Source organism: Hylobates moloch, unplaced genomic scaffold (genome assembly GCF_009828535.3).
Source record: "Hylobates moloch isolate HMO894 unplaced genomic scaffold, HMol_V3 SCAFFOLD_15, whole genome shotgun sequence".
NCBI classification, from domain to species: domain Eukaryota; kingdom Metazoa; phylum Chordata; class Mammalia; order Primates; family Hylobatidae; genus Hylobates; species Hylobates moloch.
The window spans coordinates 94,478,293-94,498,809 of NW_026652290.1; the positions used below are offsets into that span (position 1 = coordinate 94,478,293).

Sequence of the window (20,517 nt, forward strand, 5' to 3'; positions counted from 1 at the left end):
GGTGCACACATGCTCTGCAGGCCCCAACCCCACCATCCACCCGAGGACTCCCCATCCCCACTCAAGCGCCAGCTGTAGAATGGTCAACCAGAGGAGGCTCACCGGCCACCTGCCTGGTGTCCCAGCCCACCCCACCTGCCCTGACTACACAGGGTCCTTGGGGCCCCTCACTCTCCTGCCTCTGTGCCCGTTTGCATGCTCCCCGCCCTTCCTGGACGGCCTCCCCTTCCCCCTCCGCCTGCTGACTCTCCCCTGTTCCTCTAGGAAGCCTCCCAGTCTCCAGGTTGGTACAGAGGTGGCCATGGGCCCTGGGCCCAATTCCTGGAGCAGGGGTCAGGAGTAGGCAGCAGATTGGCAGGTGGACCATCTTAGGCGCACATCTTACCCAGAGCAGCTCTGTCCCCAAAAAGGATGCAGGGCGATGTCTGGGTACTTTGTGGTTCATTACCACTGGGAGTTCTCCTGGCCTGGAGTGGCTGCTCAGCACCCTGCAGTGCCCAGATGGCCTCACCCGAGAATGAGCCACCCCAATGTCCATCATGCCAGCGTGGTTGTTCCAGGCAGGACTGGGGCAGTGGCCCAGCTGAGAAAGAGCCTGACAGGGGCCTTTCCCTCTTCCTAGCAAGGTCCCGAGTGTGGGCCCCTCCCGCCTTGTCACTCCCAGGTGTCTATCCAGAGCCTCCGGAGCACAGGTGCCTTCATTAGGCTCTAAGGCCCCAGCCCGGCCCGGTCCCCAGCCCGCTGGCATCTCCCCTGCCCGGCCCGTCCTGCCCGGCATCTCCTGCTGGACTGCTGCCCCTCACCTCCCCACAGGTGCAGCTGGTGAATAACTCCTTCAAAGGCATCAAGTATTTGCGGCTCAACACGCTGGCCTCCCTGGGCTACGCTGTGGTTGTGATTGACGGCAGGGGCTCCTGTCAGCGAGGGCTTCGGTTCGAAGGGGCCCTGAAAAACCAAATGGTAACAACTCCTCCCTGTTGCTCTGGGTCCTTCCAGTCTCGAGAAGGGAGCCCTGGGCCGTGTGGGTGCGGGGCGTGGGGGCGGCTCTGGAATACCACCCGCAGAAGGGCGCTTCTGGCTGGGGTGACGCAAGCTCAATGAGGTGGCCTTTTAGAACAAAAGGGGACGTATGCTTTGCTGCTCAGCTCTGGGCTGCGCCCCGCAGGGACAGAGGCATCTGTTCATGCTGCCTGGTGCCTGAGCACACAGAACCCAAGAGGCTGCAACCCAGATGCAGCCAGACACCGCAGGACTGCCCGGGGCTGCAGGAATTCCCAAGGGCGGGGCTGGACAGGGCCGGTGGCCATGGAAGTTGTGCCAACAGTGGCGATGACGACGGTGGTGATGGCGATCATCTCGGCCCCTTTGCACTGCTGGAACAAAACCCCACAGCCTGGGGATTTATAAAGAAGGAAAATCTCTCACAGTTCTGGAGGCTGGGAGGTCCAAGGCCAAGGCAGGGCTGTGTCGGGGAGGGCTACTCTCTGTTCCCACAAGGATGCCTGGTTGGCAAACCCTCCAGAGGGGCCCCGTGCTGCCTCCTACACGGCAGAGGGGTTGCAAGGGGCGGAAAAGGTGTGACCTCCCTTCATCAGGCCCTTTTATAAGGGTCCCTCATCCCATTCACATGAGTGGGCCCCATGGCTCAGTCGCCTGGGCACCCCTGTCTTTTTCTTCCTCGTGCCCTCTGGAAAATGGTTCCTTTTCCTGTTAATGTCCCTTTATTAGGGATGGGCAAACAGGCCCTCAGAGGGGATGTAGCTCCCAGAGCCACTCACCTGGGTGGTGGCAGAGCAGGATGGCTGCTGGATCTGTCCAGCCACCCCCAGATAGCAGGCAGGGTTGGCAGGGCCTGGAGGGACAGGGGGCTGCCAGCGAACCACTTTTCATCCAAGAGGGAGAGACGCCCTGAAAGGAGCAGAGGTGTCACTGCAGGGGAGGGAAATACCGGGAGGAGGCCACTGAGAGGTGCCCGGCTTCATCCCTCAGGGCCAGGTGGAGATCGAGGACCAGGTAGAGGGCCTGCAATTTGTGGCCGAGAAGTATGGCTTCGTCGACCTGAGCCGAGTTGCCATCCATGGCTGGTCCTACGGGGGCTTCCTCTCGCTCATGGGGCTAATCCACAAGCCCCAGGTGTTCAAGGTGGGTCCCATCCCTGGCCGGCCTCAGCCGCGCCCCTCCCTGCCCCCTTCCCCATCTACGCCGCGTTCGCCCACCGCCCGCGCCACCCGGAGCCCACCCCCCGGGGAGGCGCCTCGGCAGGGGCCTTGCCACGTGGCTGTTTCTCCCTGCAGCAGCCCCACGGGGCCGAGCCCCCCTCCTCATTGCCCGCCACCGCCGACCGCAGGATGGCATCCGGCTGCACAAAACCCCGCCAGCAGCTCTCTGTGGGAGGCTGAGCCCGGGACCCCGGCCTCGGATGGGCAGAGGTGGGGCATGGTGTGCAGAGCGGCGGGGGGGCCCCAGGCCGGCGGCAGTCAGGGCACTGCGGGGCGGCGGCGATGAGGAGGAGGAGGAGGCAGACGGGCAGTGGGACCCGGCCCTCTGTGGCGGCGGGGAGGGGCCGCACCTGCCCGCCTGTGGCGCCCTGCCCACCCCTGAGCCACGCACCATCCACGGGGGCCACGCGGTCTGAGGGCCCCTCCCTTGTTGGCCCCGTGTGCATGAGCGCTCCTCACGGGCTCCAGGGCGGCCCCGGGACAGCGGCTGATGCTGGCTGTAGGACCCGACGCCTGTTTCTCTCTCTCTCTCTGCCCCCATCTGTCGGCTGTGTCCCTCAGGTGGCCATCGCGGGCGCCCCGGTCACTGTCTGGATGGCCTACGACACAGGGTACACTGAGCGCTACATGGACGTCCCTGAGAACAACCAGCATGGCTATGAGGCGGGCTCCGTGGCCCTGCACGTGGAGAAGCTGCCTAATGAGTAAGGCCGCCGCCCTGCCCTGCGCTCCCCCCCAGGGCTTCCGCCGCCCTGCCCTGCGCTCCCCCCCAGGGCTTCCGCCGCCCTGCCCTGCGCTCCCCCCCAGGGCTTCCGCCGCCCTGCCCTGCGCTCCTCCCCAGGGCTTCTCCTGCACCCCGGCACCAGCTGTCTCCATCAGGGTGCCTTCCTGCCCAGCTGGCCGCGCCCAGGGAGCCTCAGGCCATGCTCCCACCTCCCCTCTGTGCTCCTGTGGTGGCGTCTGCCTGCATGTGCCTCACAGTCCCCTCCAGCCCACCCTCCCTCCTCACTGCACCTTGCAGGAAGGGGCACCCGGGGATGCTTGTCTGGGGAAGGAGGCTCCCAGCCCTGCCCCGGGAAAGATGAGGGAATTCGAGTCACTGCTTTTCACAGGCAAGCCTCCCCGACTCCCCTGTGCTGCATCCTGCCGGAGGCCCCATCACAGCCTCTGTCTTGTGCTTCCGGACATAGACGTCCACAGGGCCAGGGACCAGCTCAGATGTCCCATTTTATGCTTTTGACATGGGTTTTATTCTCTGATGGAGAGAAAACAGTGTTCCCATTTTCTGGCACATCTCCAGAAAACGTTCCCTGCAGTCCCATGCAGTCACCTAGGGGGTTAAAAATCTGCCTGCGCATGGGCCAGGCGCGGTGGCTTACGCCTATAATCCCAGCACTCTGGGAGGCTGAGGCGGGCGGATCACGAGGTCAGGAGATTGAGACCATCCTGGCTAACACGATGAAACCCCGTCTCTACTAAAAATACAAAAAATTAGCTGGGTGTGGTGGCGGACGCCTGTAGTCCCAGGTACATGGGAGGCTGAGGCAGGAGAATGGCGTGAACCCGGGAGGCGGAGCTTGCAGTGAGCCAAGATAGCACCACTGCACTACAGCCTGGGCGACAGAGCGAGACTCCGACTCAAAAAAAAAAGAAGTCTGCCTGGGCACTTTGGGAGGCCAAGGCAGGAGGATTGCTTAAGGTAGGAGTTCGAGACCAGCCCGGTCAACATGGTGTGACCCCATTTCTGCAAAAAAATACAAAAAATTAGCCGGGCGTGGTGGTGCACGCCTGTAATGCCAGCTACTCGGAAGGCTGAGGCAGGAGAATCGCTTGAACCCGGGAGGTAGAGTTTGTAGTGAGCCAACATCATGCCACTGCACTCCAGCCTGGGCAACAGAGAGAAACTGTCTCAAAAACAATAATAATAATAGGCCAGGCACGGTGGCTCGCATCTCTAATCCCGGCACTTTGGGAGGCTGAGGTGGGTGGATCACTTGAGGTCAGGAGTTCAAGACCAGCCTAGCCAACACGGTGAAACCCCATCTCTACTAAAAATATAAAAATTAGCCAGGTGTGGTGACACACACCTGTAATCCCAGCTACTCAGGAGGCCGAGGCAGGAGAATTGCTTGAACCTGGAAGGGTGAGGTCGCAGTGAGCCAAGATCGCACCACTGCACTCCAGCCTGGGCAACAGAGCGAGACTCTGTCTCAAAAAATAATAATAATTTATTGTGGTGAAATTCACAGAAGCTAAAAGTCACCTTAAAGCAGCCCTCGGTGCATTTGCAGTGGTTCCAGAACCTTTCCAGCATTGCAGCGTCAAACCCTGTTCCCATTCCTTAGCAGTCACTCCTTGTCCGGGGGCAGCCACTGATCTGTGCTCTCTCTCAATGGGTTTATAAGTTCAGTTAATTTGGATGAATGTAAACCGGAATTTCAATGGCGACGTGTGGCCACTGGCTCCCGTATCGGACAGGAAGGGCTAGGGCAGCCAATTCTGGTGAGGCTGCGTGTTGGCCTCACCAGTAGCCCAGGCCACACTCCAGACCACAGAGAGCAGCAGACCTAGGTGGGTTTTTGTTTTGTTGAGAGAGTTTCCCTCTGTCGTCTGGGCTGGAGTACAGTGACTTAATCTCAGCTCACTGCAACCTCCACCTCCCGGGTTAAAGCAATTCTTGTGCCTCAGCCTCCTCAGTAGCTGGAATTACAGGCATGCACCACCACGCCCAGCTAATTTTTGTATCTTTAGTAGAGACGGGGTTTCACCATGTTGCCCAGGCTGGTCTTGGAACTCCTGACCTCAAGTGATCCACCTGCCTTGGCCTCCCAAAGTGCTGGGATTACAGGTGTGAGCCACCATGCCCAGCATTTTTTTTTTTTTTTTTTATCATAGCTCACTGCACCCTCCCAGAGTTCAGGTGATCCTCCTGCCTCAGGCTCAGCTGGGACCATAAGTGTGCACCACCACGCCTGGCTAACTTTTAAATATTTTTGTAGAGACGGGGTTTTGCCATCTTCCCAGGCTGGTCTCAAACACCTGGACTCAAGCAATCCACCCATCTTGGCCTCCCAAAGTACTGGGATTACAGGCATGAGGCACTGCACCGGCCTGGGTTTTTTTGTTTGTTTGTTTGTTTGTTTTTAATTTAGAGATGGGGTCTTGCTCTGTCAACCAGGCTGGAGTGCAGTGGTATGATCATAGCTCACTGTAGCCTCCACCTCCTGGGCTCAAGTGATCCTCCCGCCTCAGCCTGCCCCAGTAGCTGGACTTACAGGCACACCACTACACTCAGCTGATCTTTTTTTTTTTGAGACGCTGTCCCGATCTGTCGCCCAGGCTGGAGTGCAGTGCGATCTCGGTGCACTGCAACCTCTGCCTCTGAGGCTCAAGCAGTTCTCCTGCCTCAGCCTCCCAAGTAGCTGCGATTTCAGGCACCTGCCACCATGCCTGGCTAATGTTTTTTAATATATTTTTAGTAGAGACGGAGTTTCACCATGTTGGCCAGGCTGGTCTCAAACTCCTGACCTTGTGATCCGCTCCCCTCCTACCCCGCGGACAATCCCTGGCCTCAGACCCTTCCCCCTCTGTTTTCCAGGCCCAACCGCCTGCTTATCCTCCACGGCTTCCTGGACGAAAACGTGCACTTTTTCCACACAAATTTCCTCGTTTCCCAACTGATCCGAGCAGGAAAACCTTACCAGCTCCAGGTGGGTGGCTCTTGGGGGCTTCGGCCCCTCCCCGAGCCAACAGAGCCCTGGGAGTTGGAGTTGGGACGGGGCGGGGTGGCTTCCCACTGTGATCAGGGGCTCCCTGGGGGATCTGGGGCTCCCAGCCCCCCACCCCACAGCCCTATGTCCCTGCCCTCCCAGCTCCCAGGGCCATTGATGTATCAGTCCTGTCTTGACAGCTCAGGGTTCCGCCTGCCTTCGGTGCTGGGAGCGCAGGGTCGGGGGAGGGGGGGGATGCCACACCCACCCCTGCTCCGGGTCTAATGGAGGGAGGAACCCCTACCGAAATTGCCCCGCAGACGGGCTTTATTTGAAACTGAGAAATTGCGTAGAAGAAACCGCTGAGTGCAGAAGGCCCTAGCAGGCTCCTTAACTAAGGGGCTGGGGCCAAGGGTTCCCTGAGGAGGCAGCAGGGAATGGTGCTAGAGTGAGTGGAGCCAGCCAGGCTTGGGGGACCGAGCGGGAGGAGCGTGGGGGAGTGGGTGGAGCCTTGGCAGCAACGTGGGGCTCCGTCTAGGTGGGCGGGGCTTCTGCCCAAAGGGGTGGGCATGGTTATGGGCGGGGCCTCAATGGCGAGGAGGGTGGAGCTTCTGCAGAGGGACGGGGCTTCAGTGTTACGGTGGGTGGGGCTTCTGCAGTAAATGGTTGGGCTCGGTGTGGGGAAGGGCCTCAGTAGTGAAGAGGGTGGTGCTCGGTCGGGGAGCAGGGCCTCAGTGGTGAGGAGGGTGGGGCTTCCGCTGTAGAGGAAGGGGGGGCCTCAGTAAGGAGGGTGGAGCTTCTGCCATAGAGGGGCGGGGCCTCCGTGGGGGCGGGGCTTCGGCTGGATTTCCAACTGAGGGTAGTGGGAGGTGACCCGGGCTTGTGAGCAGAGCGTAGAGTTGGGCGGCTTGCCGTTTGACCCACATTTCTCTGGCTGCTTTGTAGACGGCCTATGAGGGACAGTGGGACGTGGTCCATAGTTGTTCCGGCGGGAGATTCCGGAGGTATCTTGGAGGCAAGAGGGCCAGGTTTTATTACCTGTGGACTGCAGACAATTTCTGCTTCCGGGGCGCCTTGGCATGCTCTGTCTTGTAGGGAGCGTCCTGTTGCCTTTCAACAAAGCAGGGAAATGGGGCCGCAGAGCAGGAGGGAGGCAGAGCCGCCTTGTGGGGTGATGAGTTGATCTCTTGGCAGTGCCCCCCACCGACACCTCACATCCCAAGCAGCCCAGGGGGTGATGTCAGGCGGGGTTGGAATGGAACTTCGGATGTCTCTTCCCAGCCTGAGACCCGAGCCCACTGCCCTCCCAGGGGCCAGGTAGCTGGGACAGCATTCACCCTTGCACCTCGTTTCTCCGTCTTTGAAACGGACATGATAATTTGGCCTCCTCGGAGGCTGCTGGGGCCAAACAAGGTCTGTCAGAAAAGCATTCAGGCCGGGCGTGGTGGCTCACGCCTGTAATCCCAGCACTTTGGGAGGCCGAGGCAGGTGGATCACTTGAGGCTAGGAGTTTGAGACCAGCCTGGCCAACATGGCAAAACTCCGTCTCTACTAAAAATACAAAAATTAGCCAAGTGTGGTGGCACACGCCTGTAGTCCTAGCTACTCGGGAGGCTGAGGCAGGATAATCTCTTGAACCTGGGAGGCGGAGGTTACAGTGAACCGAGATTGCGTCACTGCACTCCAGCCTCGGCGGCAGAGCGAGACTCCGTCTCAAAAAAAAAAAAAAAGAAAGAAAAGAAAAAAGAAAAGCATTCAGCACGCAGGGTGGGCCCAGGGTCCTGTCTCACTGCCACCCCACAGGAAGTGGAACATGCGATGAGACAGGCCTTGAGGTGGGAACATGGCATTGTGTGGGACAGATAGAGTGCACCTCACCTTCCGTTTCAAAGACCCCAAAACATCTGGGCCAGGTGGCTGGCAGCCCCAGGCCCTCTTTATGCACAAATCACATTTGTCACATGCCGGGCCTTGGGCTTGGTCTGGAAGCTCACTGGGGAGCCAGACAGACCCTCTCTCTGCCCTCTTAGCCCAAGAGGAAAAAGTAACCAGGCAACTGGGACCGAGAGTGGCATAAAGGCATGGGCACAACATGTACATATGGCTGGTAGCAAGGGCAGCAGAGTCTGCCCCAGGGAGTGCCACTGCCCGGGCTGGGGAAGGAGTAGGCCCTTGAAGTGCCTGGGGCAGCAGGACCTGGAAGGTGGTCTTGATGTCAGACTGGCAAGTCCTTGCAGAGGTCTAGGCTGGGGATGGTGTCATCAAACTCGTGATTCATCCAGGGATGGATTAAAGAAGGCAAGAGTAGAGGAGGGGAAACCAGTGGGTGGCTTGGTGCATTCCCAGGGTGATGGGCAAGGGTGGGGACCAGTAGCCTGGAGAGGAGGGGATGATTCAGAAACCCATCTCACTGGCAGGAGGTGGCATAGATGGGCAACCTGCCCCTGCTACTGGCCAGCGTCAGGGTTCTTTGTGGAGAACGTGGGGTTATTTTCATGCCTTGGTCCTACCAACCCCTAGGGGGCAGTGGGGAGCTATAGGGGTTGTCCGTCAGTGCCTCGAGAGCCCTCCTTCATGGCCAGAGGCAGGACCTGCACCTCCCACCCCCCCCGCCCCCGTGTGGATCCACCCCTGGGCCTGGCGTTGGCTGGGCCAGGTCTCTGGAGCCTGGGGAGTTCCACATTACTGCCTGCCTCTTGGCTTGATCCCCCTTGGGCGCTAAGAGGACTCAGAAAATGCTTCACAAATCCTCAAAGGCAGCTGTCCTAAGGCCCAGAGCTAGTCACATGCCTTTTGGTAAAGTGGAAATGGCTCGAGACCAGGGCACCAGATGTCCCTGAGGCTTGAAGCCCCAGCCACCTCCACAGAGATGAGTTGGTCGCCCGTCAGCAGGTTTGGGGGAAAGAGGCAAACGGTTTCTTCCTAAATCTTTCCTCTGTGCAAGTGCACACCGCAAGGCGTTTTGTAAACTTTGTCTTACCAAACCCTCCCAAAGACTGTGAGGTCCGGATTCACCCCATTTTTGAGAGGGGCCCAGAGTTACACTGCAAGTCAACAGCCGAGGTGGAATTCAAACCCAGATCCACAGACCTCAGAGCACCTGCGCCTTTCCGGATGCCCTGAGCCAGAATAAGGGAGGAGCCTAGGACACGGGGGTGGTCCGGCCACGCCCCCCAGCCCTGCCTCCTGTCTCCCCGCAGATCTACCCCAACGAGAGACACAGTATTCGCTGCCCCGAGTCGGGCGAGCACTATGAAGTCACGTTGCTGCACTTTCTACAGGAATACCTCTGAGCCTGCCCACCGGGAGCCGCCACATCACAGCACAAGTGGCTGCAGCCTCCGCGGGGACCAGGCAGGAGGGACTGAGTGGCCCGCGGGCCCCAGTGAGGCACCTTGTCCCGCCCCGCGCTGGCCAGCCCCGAGGAGCTGCTGCCTTCACCGCCCCGACGCCTTTTATCCTTTTTTAAATGGGTTTTATGTCCGCTGCTTCTTGGTTGCCGAGACAGAGAGATGGTGGTCTCGGGCCAGCCCCTCCTCTCCCCGCCTTCTGGGAGGAGGAGGTCACACGCTGATGGGCACTGGAGAGGCCAGAAGAGACTCGGAGGAGCGGGCTGCCCTCCGCCTGGGGCTCCCTGTGACCTCTCGGTCCCCTGGCCCGGCCAGCCACCATCCCCAGCACCCAAGCATGTAATTGCCTGTCTCCCGCCGCCAGCCTCCCCCACTTCATGTTTGTGTTTTGTTTGAGGGGATATTTTTCATAATTATTTAAAAGACAGGCCGGGCGCGGTGGCTCACGTCTGTAATCCCAGCACTCTGGGAGGCTGAGGCAGGTGGATCACCTGAGGTTGGGAGTTCAAGACCAGCCTGGCTAACATGGGGAAACCCTGTCTCTACTAAAAATACAAAAAATTAGCCGGGTGTGGTGGCGCGTGCCTGTAATCCCAGCTACTCGGGAGGCTGAGGCAGGAGAATCGCTTGAACCTGGGAGGTGGAGGTTGCGGTGAGCGGAGATTGCGCCATTGCACTCCAGCCTGGGCAACAAGAGTGAAACTCTGTCTCAAAATAAATAAAAAATAAAAGACAGCAAGGGGTGCCTAAATCTAGACTTGGGGTCCACACCGGGCAGCGGGGTTGCAACCCAGCACCTGGTAGGCTCCATTTCTTCCCAGGCCCGAGCAGAGGGTCACGCGGGCCCCACAGGGGAAGCGGCCAGGGCCCGCGGGGGGCACCACCTGTAGACAGCCCTCCTGTCCCCAAGCTTTCAGGCAGGCACTGAAACGCACCAAACTTCCACGCTCTGCTGGTCAGTGGCGGCTGTCCCCTCCCCAGCCCAGCCGCCTGGCCACATGTGTCTGCCTGGCCCGCACACACCAGGGGTTCCGGGGTTGGGAGCTGAACCATCCCCACCTCAGGGTTATATTTCCCCCTCCCCTTCCCTCCCCGCCAAGAGCTCTGCCAGGGGCGGGCAAAAAAAAAAAGTAAAAAGAAAAGAAAAAAAAAAAAGAAAAGAAACAAACCACCTCTACATATTATGGAAAGAAAATATTTTTGTCGATTCTTATTCTTTTATAATTATGCGTGGAAGAAGTAGACACATTAAACGATCCAGATGGAAACATGTCACCTGCCTGAGGTTCCTTCTAAGTCCTGGGGCTCCTGAGTGGGAGGGGCTTCTGGGGGGCAACAGACAAGACACGGTAGAAGGGCACTGCCATCTGCGGGGACTGCTGGGGTGGTGGGGCTGCCTGGGCACCATGCCCTGATCAGATTGACCCAAAGAGGATGGCTTCAGCCACCTGATGAGGGTAGTCCTGTCCTCACTGGTGTAGGAAGGTCTACTGGTCTCCAGGGACTCAGCTCTGGCTGTCGTGTGTGGCCTGGTCTGGCCCCCCGGGCTCCCCAGAGCCTTAGCACAACCCAAATTACAGCATCCTCCCCGCTGGATCCTCCCCCGGCCAACACCTCCTTTTCTACATGAGACTCTGCACCCTGAGGACCACGACAAGCCAAGGCCCTCCTCACATCGTCCCAGCAGCCAAGACACCCAGGAGACCCTGTTGGCAACGTGTGGGGCATGTGGGCTCCATTTCTAACAGCAGGGATGGACTGCCCTGCTTATCCACTTGCTCCATTCTTTGGAAATTTCCACTTTAAAAAAAAAGGGGGGGGGGCTTAAAAAAACATACGAGGCCAGGCGTGGTGGCTCACACCTGTAATCCCAGCACTTTTGGATGCCAAGATGTGTGGACTGCATCAGTCCAGGAGTTGGAGACCAGCCTGGGCAACATGGCGAAACCCTGGCTCTACAAAAACAAAAAATTAGCTGGGTGTAGTGGCGCATGTGTCTGAAGTCCCAGCTACTGAGGAGGTTGAGGCTGGAGGATCACTTTAGTCTCAAGAGGTCGAGGCTGCAGTGAGCTGTGATCATGCCACTGCACTCCAGCCTGGGTGACAGAGTAAGACCCTAGTCTCCAAAAAAACAACATCAAAAAGGAAGTATAAAAACAAAAAAAAATTCAGTACAAAATGATATTTAGGGGACTCAGGCACAGTGGCCTCCACCTGTAATCGCAGCTAATCAGGAGGCCAAGGCGAGAGGTTGGCTTGAGCCCAGGTATTTGAGGTCAGCCAAAAAAAAAAAAAAAAGCCGTGTGTGGTGGCTCACGCCTGTAATGGCAATACTTTGGGAGGCTGAGGCCAGCGGATCACTTGAGCCCAGGAGTTTGAGACCAGCCTGGGCAATATGGTGAAACCCCATCTCTACTAAAAATTGAAAAATGAGCCCAGCGCGATGGTGCACGCCTGTAGTCCCAGCTACTCAGGAGGCTGCAGTGGGAGGACCGCTTGAGCCCTGGAGGAGGAGGAGGTTGCAGTGAGCTGAGGAGGTTGCTCCAGCCTGGGCAACAGAGTGAGACCCTGTCTCAAACACACACACACACACACAAAAAGGAGGCCAGGCACAGTGGCTCACACCTATAATGCCAGCACTTTGGGAGGCCAAGGTGGGCGAATCATTTGAGCACAGGAGTTTGAGACTAGCCACAGCAACATGGCATAAACCCCATCACTACAAAAAAAAAAATAATAATAGCCGGGTGAGGGCTGCATGCCTTGTAATCCCAGCTACTTGGGAGGCTGAGCGGGAGGATCATTTGAGCCCAGGAGGTTAAGGCTGTAGGGAGCTGAAACTACCACTGCACTCCAGCCTGGGCAGCAGAGCAAGACCTTGTCTCAAATAAAAAATAAATAAATAAAATAAAAAATCTGATATTCGTGTGATCGAATCTTGTCCTTTAGGACTGACACATTTCATATCATGATTAGTGGGATCTGTGGAATAGTTTGCTGTTTGCTCCTCTGTCACCCAGGCAGGAATGCAGTGGTATAATCATAGCTTACTGCAACCTCGACCTCCTAGGCTCAAGTGATCCTCCCACCTTGGCCTCCCAAAGTGTTGAGATTACAAGAGCCCCGTGTCCAGCCTTGTTTTCTTTTCTTTTTCTTTCTTTTTATTTATTTATTTATTTTTGGACAAAGGGTTTCGCTGTGTCACCCAGGCTGGAGTGCAGTGGTGTAATCTCAGTTCACTGCAACCTCTGCTTCCATGGCTCAAGTGATCCTCTGGCCTCAGCCTCCCAAGTAAGTGGGACTACAGGCACAAGCCATCATGCCCAGCTAATGTTTTTGTGTTTTTTATAGGGACGGTGTCTTGCCATCTTGCCCAGGTGGTTTTTAAACTCCTGAGCTCAAAGTTATCTGCCTCCCAAAGTACTGGGGCCAGCCTTGTTTTTTCTTTTAATCCTTTTAGTGTGATGATTTGTGGTGGGTGGGTGAAACTTGGGGCTGAAACCTTTCTGGAAAGAACACACACACGCAGGCACACGCATACGTACAACCTGCCTGGGTTCCGTAGCAGACTCCCAGCAGCTCACAACTGAAATTCCTTGTTAGCAGCAGAGCTCGGCCATGCATCAAATCCTTCATGGTGACAGGCTGAAAGTTGAACACTGTGGTAAGGTAATGGGGACTCCATCAGTGGAACCGTGCTGTGTCACTCACCTAAGGAACAGGGCTGCACTGTGCTTGTCCGGTTTATGGAGACAGTGTCTCATGGGTCCGGAACAGACAGCTGCATGGAGGAAGAGATTGTTTGTTTGTTTGTTTATTAACACGGAGTCTTGCTCTGTCACCCAGGCTGGAGTGCAATGGCATGATCTCAGCTCACTGTAACCTGTGCCTCCTGGGTTCAAAAGATTCTCCTGCCCCAGCCTCCCAAGTAGCTGGGATTACAGGCATCCACCACCATGCCCAGCTATCTTTAAAAAAAAAATCTTAAAATATCTTAAAATATATATATATAAATATATTTATGATTATATATATTCATATATATGAATATATATATATAGGAATGGGGTCTCACTATGTTGCCCAGAATGGTCTAGAACTCCTGAGGTCAAGCAATCCATCCACCTTGGCCTCCCGAAGGGTTGGAATTACAGGCATGAACTACCACGCCTGGCCAAAAATTTCCTAACGCAAGCAGGTATCCCAATTTAGAACAGGCTGCCACTGCAGAAAGGCAACTGGCCTGGACTTCCGTCATTGGCAGAGGAGTCAGCCTCCACTGGGATCCTTCTCACCTCCCTGGGGCTCACCACCCTCCGTAGCTATGGAGTAGAGTGATTTAATTCCTCAAAGGGTGAATTATAACCCATCTTAGGAGTCATCTATGACGTTTTCTCTCTGGATTCTGTTTTTTGCCAGTTGGGAAGGACTAGAAACACTGGCTTAATTCTTGACCCCCGAGGCCTGGCCACTGGTGTTTTCTTGAAATGTTAAGCCATTTGTAACCAAAGAATGACTTCCTTCTCTAGTTGAAAACCTGGGATCTAATGATAGCAATAGCTAGAATTTATAATTCTCAGTTCATTCGTCCCGGTGTGGGAACTTAATTCCCTCACTTAATCCTCCCAACAACTCCTTGAGGTAGGGATTATTTTCTTTTTAACTTTTTATTTTGAAATAATTTTTGCCTCCCAGAAAATCTGCAGAAACTGTAGGGTTTCCTAATACGCTTCATCCAACTCCCCCTAATGTGAACATCGTCTGTAACCCCTAGGACGAGCCAGGTTATCAAAGCCAGGAAGTGAACACCCACATAATCCTATTAATAAATACACACACTGGTCGAGCGTGATGACTCACACCTGTAATCCCAGCACTTTGGGAGGCCGAGGCAGGCGGATCACTTGAGGTCAGGAGCTCAAGACCAGCCTGGCCAACATGGTGAAAACCTGTCTCTACTAAAAATACAAAAATTAGCCGGGCGTGGTGGTGCACACCTGTAGTCCCAGCTACTCGGGAGGCTGAGGCAGGAGAATCACTTGAACCTGGGAGGCACAGGTTGCAGTGAGCCGAGATCGCGCCACTGCCCTCCAGCCTGGGCAACAAGAGGGAAACAAAAGCAAGTATCCTGCTTCTCATCCTACTTTCCCTCTGCTAATTTGGAATATCGATGCACACACATCTTGGCTGTAACGATTATGAGAAGTTCGCCTAATGGTGACCTTCGATTTCCCTCACTCCCTGTACATCCCATAACTGAAAGAGCTGCAGTCAGTCACACGGCTGGTGAGGGACCCTGAGACCGCAAAACGAACTCCATTACCACCTGAGGGACCCTCCAAGGATCGCCGTGCTACGCAGGGTCCCTAGGGTACGAGGCCGCCCCCTAGGCGGCCCCGACCCCTCTGCAAAAGTCCCGCCCACAACATGGTTGCCCCGGGCGGTGGAGAGGGCGGGGCGTGCCGGGTCACGTGGCACAGCCGACGCCGACGTGGCCTTCAGCGGACACTCCACGTGTCCCTCGCTGCGCCCCGTCCGCTCGCCCCTGCCCTGAGGATCTTAGTCCAACATGGCGGCGCCCAGCGGAGGGTGGAACGGCGTCGGCGCGAGCTTGTGGGCCGCGCTGCTCCTAGGGGCCGTGGCGCTGAGGCCGGCGGAGGCGGTGTCCGAGCCCACGACGGTGGCGTTTGACGTGCGGCCCGGCGGCGTAGTGCACTCCTTCTCCCATAACGTGGGCCCGGGGGTATGTGCCACCGCCGTCCCTCATATCTGAGTGCTGGCAGGCCCGGGGAGGGGGCACGGAGCATTGGGGGCGGGGCCTGAGGAGGGGGCGCGGACCGCGGAGGTGGGTACTGAAGAAGGGGTGCGGATTGTTAGGGTCGGAGGCTGAGTGGGGGGCGCGGGACCGTGAGGCCGGGGTCATCACTGGGGCAGGACTGAACTCATAGGGAGCGGGGCCTTGTGGGCGCCGGTGGCGTTGAGGGGGCGTGATCACCTGTCACTTGTCGCCTGCCTAGAGTGTCCAGGCAGCCCTGCCCTCCAGACGCAGAGGTGGGGAGGGGTCAGTGATGGGAGCAGCAGGAGGCTAAAGGGTATCTGCCCTCCTGGGCCTGAAGGAAATCAGTCGCTGCAGCTCCGACGAAGGAGGAAGTGCTCCTTCTTTCCATTGCACAAGGTCCCCCCTCACCGAGGGTATGAGGCCGGGCCCTCAGCCCTGTACTCAGCTTGTCGGCAAAGTCCCTTTCCCTCTCAGCCTCCCTTTCCCCGCCTCTAATAACGGTATCTTTACTGTTTTTTGACTATTTCTTTTTAGACTTGCGTGCAGTGGCGGGATCTCGGCTCACTGCATCCTCAGCCTTCTGGGTTCAAGCAATTCTCCTGCCTCAGCCTCCCCAGTAGCTGGGATTACCGGCGTGTGCCACCACACCCGGATAATTGTTGTTGTTGTTATTTGAGATGGAGCCTCACTCTGTTGCCCAGGCTGGAGTGCAGTGGCGCGATCTTGGCTCACTGCAACCTCTGCCTCCCAGGTTCATGCCATTCTCCTGCCTCAGCCTCCCAAGTAGCTGGGACTACTAATTTTTGTATTTTTAGTACAGATGGGATTTCACCATGTTAGCCAGGCTGGTCTTGAACTCCTGACCACAGATGATCCGCCCACCTCGGCCCCCCAAAATGATGGGATTACAGGCGTGAGCCACCGTGCCAGGCCAGTTTGTTGACTACTTCCTTATAGCTAGGTGTGATGCTGAGTCTTTTATATGTTAGGCCCAAGTTACAGATGAGAAAGTGCTTCAGATAAAAGAGAGAAACAGAAAATAGAGGCTCAGAAAAGTTTTCACTTGTCCAGGGTCCCCAGGTCCCATGGCAAAACCCATCTCTACAAAAATAGGAAAAATTAGCCGGGTGTGGTGGCAGGTGCCTGTAATCCCAGGTACTCAGGAGGCTGAGGCAAGAGAATCGTTTGAACCTGGGAGGCAGAAGTTGCAGTGAGCTGAGATCATCCCACTTCAGCCTGGGCTACAGAACAAGACTCTGTCTCAAAAAAAAAAAAAAAAAAAAAATTAGTCAGGTGTGGTGGTTGCGCACCTATTGTCTCAGTTACTTGAGAGGCTGAGGCAAGAGAATCACTTAAACCTGGGAGTTTGAGGCTGCAGTGAGCTATGATTGTGCCCCTGTACTCCAGCTTGGGTGACAGCAAGACCTCGTCTCTTAAACAAAATAAAAATTTCCTTCTACCAAACCTTTTTTTTTCTTCCATTCTCTAGGACAAATATACGTGTATGTTCACTTACGCCTCTCAAGGAGGGACCAATGAGGTGAGTTGTTCAAAATTCCCTCTAGCTTGCTGTGACAGTATCCATTGTTGTATGGAGATGTTCTGTAGCAGACAGCAGGGTTGGGTCTCACCTACATCACCTTATACTCATTGAATGACTCTTCCTAAACCAATAAAAAGGGAGAGTATTGGCATTAAACAGTGACGACAGATTCTGCTGTCATTATTTCACAGAGCAAGCAAATGTCTGGACAAAAGGAGGGATGGGAGATGGGAGTCTGCCATCCCCATGAGCATCTGTTGGGATGTTGAATTTTATATGCAGTGCAACAAGTTATCACAGCTTAGGGGCTTAAAACAGCACCCATTTATTATCTCATAGCTTTGTAGGTCAGAAGTCTGGGTCATCTCAGCTGTGTGCTTCATAAAACCAAACTCAAGGTATCATAGGCTGATACGTTGCATTTTGGGAGGCTGAGGCAGGCAGATCACCTGAGGTCAGAGTTCGAGACCAGCCTGGCCAACATGGCAAAACCCCATCTCTACTAAAAATACAAAAATTAGCTGGGCATGGTGGCACATGCCTGTAGTCCCAGCCACTCAGGAGGCCGAGGCAGGAGAATCACTTGAACCCAGGAGGCGGAGGTTGCAGTGAGCCCAGATTGTGCCACTGCACTCCAGCCTGGGCAACAGAGTGAGACTCTGTCTCAAAAAATAAATAATAAATAAAAAAAGGTATCACAGGCAAGGCATGGTGGCTCATGCCCCGTCTCTACAGAAAATAAAAAAATTAGCTGAGCGTGGTGGCGTGCACCTGTGGTTCCGGCTACTTGGGAGACTGAGGTGGGAGGATCGCTTGAGCCCAGGAGGTCGAGGCTGTAGTGAGCCGTGATTGTGCTACTGGGCAATAGAGCAAGACCCTGTCTCAAAAAAAAAAAAAATCTCTCTGGGCTGGGAGAAGAATCGTCTCCTTCCAGCTCTTAGTTGGCAGAATTCAGTTACTTGTGGTTCGGGGACCAAGGTCCCTGTTTCCTTGCTGGCTGTTTTCTCCAGCTGGTGGCAGAAGAGCCAGTAAAAATGATTTGGGCCGAGCACAGTGGCTCATGCCTATGATCCCAGCACTTTGGGAGGCCAAGACTGGCGAATCACCTGAAGTCAGGAGCTCGAGACCAGCCTAGCCAACATAGTGAAACCCCGTCTCTACTAAAACTACAAAAATTAGCTGGGCGTGGTGGCACATGCCTTTCATCCCAGCTACTTGGGAGGCTGAGGAAGGAGAATCACTTGAATCCGGGAGGCAGGGGTTGCAGTGAGTCAGGATCGCGCCACTGCACTCCAGCCTGGGCAACAGAGCGAGACTCTGTCTCAAAAAAAAAAATAAAAGGGTGATTTGAAGCACATGGACACATACGCCACTGCTGCCTTTGAGGGAACTGCAGGGCAGGGAATACAGGCGGCCTCTAGGAGCTGAGAACAGCCTCTGGCTGGCAGCAAGGAAATGAAGACTTCAGTCCTGCAACTGAGAGGAACTGAAATCTGCCACAACCACAAGAGCTTGGAAGAGGACCTTGAGCTACCAATGAGAGCCTAGCCCGGTGAACACCTTGAGACGGGTTTCGCCATGTTGGCCAGGCTGATCTTGAACTGCTGACCTCAAATGATCGGCCTGCCTTGGCCTCCCAAAGTGCTGGGATTACAGGTGTGAACTACCGGCGCCCGGCCTCCTAGCGATTTTTCTGTATCCTATGTAAAGCGCTTCAATCGCATGGACACATGGAGTTGACAGCCCCTTACTAATGAATTGAGGGTTACTTCCAACCCAGTCCGTGAATAACCTTGGCCAGGGTTCATTGTACAAGTGCAGTTACATCTGTGGGAAAACCACCCAGAAGTGGGATTCCTGGGTCCATTTTCTTAAAAGTAAAACTGGGCCGGGCACAGTGGCTCACGTCTGTAATCCCAGCACTTTGAGAGGCCAAGGCAGGTGGATCGCCTGAGGTTGGGATTTCGAGACCAGCCTGGCTAACATGGTGAAACCCCATCTCTACTAAACATACAAAAGTTAGCAGGGTGTGGTGGCACGGGCCTGTAATCCCAGCTACTCAGGAGGCTGAGGCAGGAGAATCGCTTGAACCCGAGAGGCAGAGGTTGCAGTGAGCCGAGATCACACCACTGCACTCCAGCCTGGGTGATAGAGCGAGACTCCATCTCAAAAAAAAAAAAAAAAAAAAAGTAAAACTGTATGTTTTGATGTCATGGTAGATTTACGTTCACTTGTAAGAAAAATCCTCCAGAGAGATCCAAGTACCCTTTAACCAGGTTCCCCGGTGGTAACACCCTGCAAGATGCCGGTCATTTTAGAGATGGGGGTCTCGCTATGTTGCTCAGGCTGGTCTTGAACTCCTGGGTTCAAGTGATCATCCCACCTTGGCCTACCAAAGTGCTGGGATTACAGGCATGAGCCACCATGCCCAGCCTGCATTTTCCATTTTGCTTGTACCTGTTGCACCTCCACCAACGACCTGGGATAGCCTTGGTTTTCACACCCGTATGGTGTGTTAGCAGATGGGGGCTTTTGCCCTTCTGACCTGTGAGAGAGAAAAAGGTATCTCAGTGTAGTTCAGCTTGCGTTTCTTTATTTTTCTTTTTTTTTTTTTTTTTTTTTTTTTTTTCGCGAGCGCCCCGGCTGGGCCGCAGTGGGGGGGCCTCGGCGCTCTTCAGACCCATTCTCCTCAGGCTCGATACTGGACTACACCCCACCACACCCACTAATTACGGGGTTTTCACCGTGTTAGCCAGGATGGGCTTGATCTCCTGACCTCGTGATCCGCCTGCCTCAGCCTCCCAAAGTGCTGGGATTACAGGCGTGAGCCACCACACCCAACCTGGACATCTTTTTATGTGTTTAAGAGTTGTTCTTATGCCTGGCGTGGTGGCTTATATCTGTAATCTCAGCACTTTGGGAGGCCAAGGTGGGAGGATTGCTTGAGGCCAGGAGGTTGAGACCAGCCTGGGCAATATGGCAAGACAGTGATTCTGCAAAACACAAAAATTAACTGGGTGTGGTCCCAGCTACTTGGGAGGCTGAGATGGGAGGATCGCTTGAGCCCAGGAGGTGGAGGTTGCAGTGAGGTGAGATCGTGCCACTGCACCCTAGCCTGGGCCACAGAGAGAGACTCCATCTCAAAAAAAAAAAAAAACCAAACAAACAAAAAACGTTGTTCCTATTTCCCCATCCTTGGGAGCCACTTTGGGGTAGTTCTCATTAGAGGCACCACTTTTATGGGAAGGGTGTGGTACAGGCAGGCTCCCTGATCATAGATGGACAGCAAACCCCAGGCCACCAGGAGGGCGGGGGAGGGGATTTAGTGGCCAGCCCCTGAATCGGGAGGTACAGAAGAGGTGGCCTGACTATAGAATCAGAGGCACACCTTGAAGTCTCCAAGAGCAGCTGTGTGTCCGGGGCTGACCCGCGCTGTCTTCTGTCCCCAGCAATGGCAGATGAGTCTGGGGACCAGCGAAGACCACCGGCACTTCACCTGCACCATCTGGAGGTGAGACTCGGGGTGGGGATAGCATTTCCGGCTGCCGTTGGCCTGCCCTGTGGCCTCGGGAGCTGCTTTGGAAGGCAGGGAATGAGAGGGGACGAGGACAGACAGACAGATGGGGGCTGCACCCCTGGAGGGGAAGACAGGCCAGCAGGGAGACTCATGCATGTGCAGGTGTGGGGTGGCAGGGTCGCTGGGGCGGGAGTGCTCCCCAAGGAAGTGCACTGATGTAGAGACTGAGAAGGTCTGGGGGAGACGGGGAGCCTGTGCAGGGCAAGGTCCCAGGAAAAGGAGAAGCAGCTCAGAGGGTGCGGAGCGTCAGCGAGGGCCCAGGAAGGCCCCAAGGGGCTCCACCCTCCCCTAAGGGTGACACGAACTCACCAAAGGGCTTTTTGGCTTTTTTTTTTTTTT

General features: G+C 55.7%; 3 protein-coding genes across 7 annotated transcripts in view; 2 read left to right on the plus strand and 1 right to left on the minus strand.

Moving 5' to 3' along the window:
* DPP9 (dipeptidyl peptidase 9) overlaps positions 1–10,439 on the plus strand; it is a 49,206-nt gene extending 38,767 nt beyond the window's left edge. For 4 of the 5 annotated variants that reach the window (XM_032177658.2, XM_058428911.1, XM_058428912.1 and 1 more), the window contains 5 exons: positions 814–960; positions 1,990–2,142; positions 2,781–2,923; positions 5,818–5,929; positions 9,130–10,439. In XM_032177658.2, coding sequence (XP_032033549.1) covers positions 814–960; positions 1,990–2,142; positions 2,781–2,923; positions 5,818–5,929; positions 9,130–9,222 — 648 coding nt within the window. In that variant the 3' untranslated portion in view covers positions 9,223–10,439. Of the gene's footprint in view, positions 1–813; positions 961–1,989; positions 2,143–2,294; positions 2,430–2,780; positions 2,924–5,817; positions 5,930–9,129 lie in introns of those variants that run through there. The other variant, XM_058428913.1, reaches the window with a different exon arrangement.
* Positions 8–797, minus strand: LOC116483549 (uncharacterized). The gene has a single exon (XM_032177692.2). The coding sequence runs from the start codon at positions 776–778 to the stop codon at positions 62–64; it is 717 nt and encodes a 238-aa protein (XP_032033583.1). The 5' UTR covers positions 779–797; the 3' UTR covers positions 8–61.
* A 4,372-nt stretch (positions 10,440–14,811) lies between the features above and the next one.
* The window catches only part of MYDGF (myeloid derived growth factor), a 16,580-nt gene continuing 10,874 nt past the window's right edge, over positions 14,812–20,517 (plus strand). The window contains exons 1-3 of the mRNA XM_032177696.2: positions 14,812–15,022; positions 16,548–16,598; positions 20,051–20,112. Coding sequence (XP_032033587.1) covers positions 14,849–15,022; positions 16,548–16,598; positions 20,051–20,112 — 287 coding nt within the window. The 5' untranslated portion in view covers positions 14,812–14,848. The remainder of the gene's footprint in view (positions 15,023–16,547; positions 16,599–20,050; positions 20,113–20,517) is intronic.

Coding starts and splice junctions, on each gene's coding strand:
- LOC116483549 (XM_032177692.2), bottom strand. CDS start 778: ATGCCGGGCAGGACGGGCCGGGCAGGGGAGATGCCAGCGGGCTGGGGA.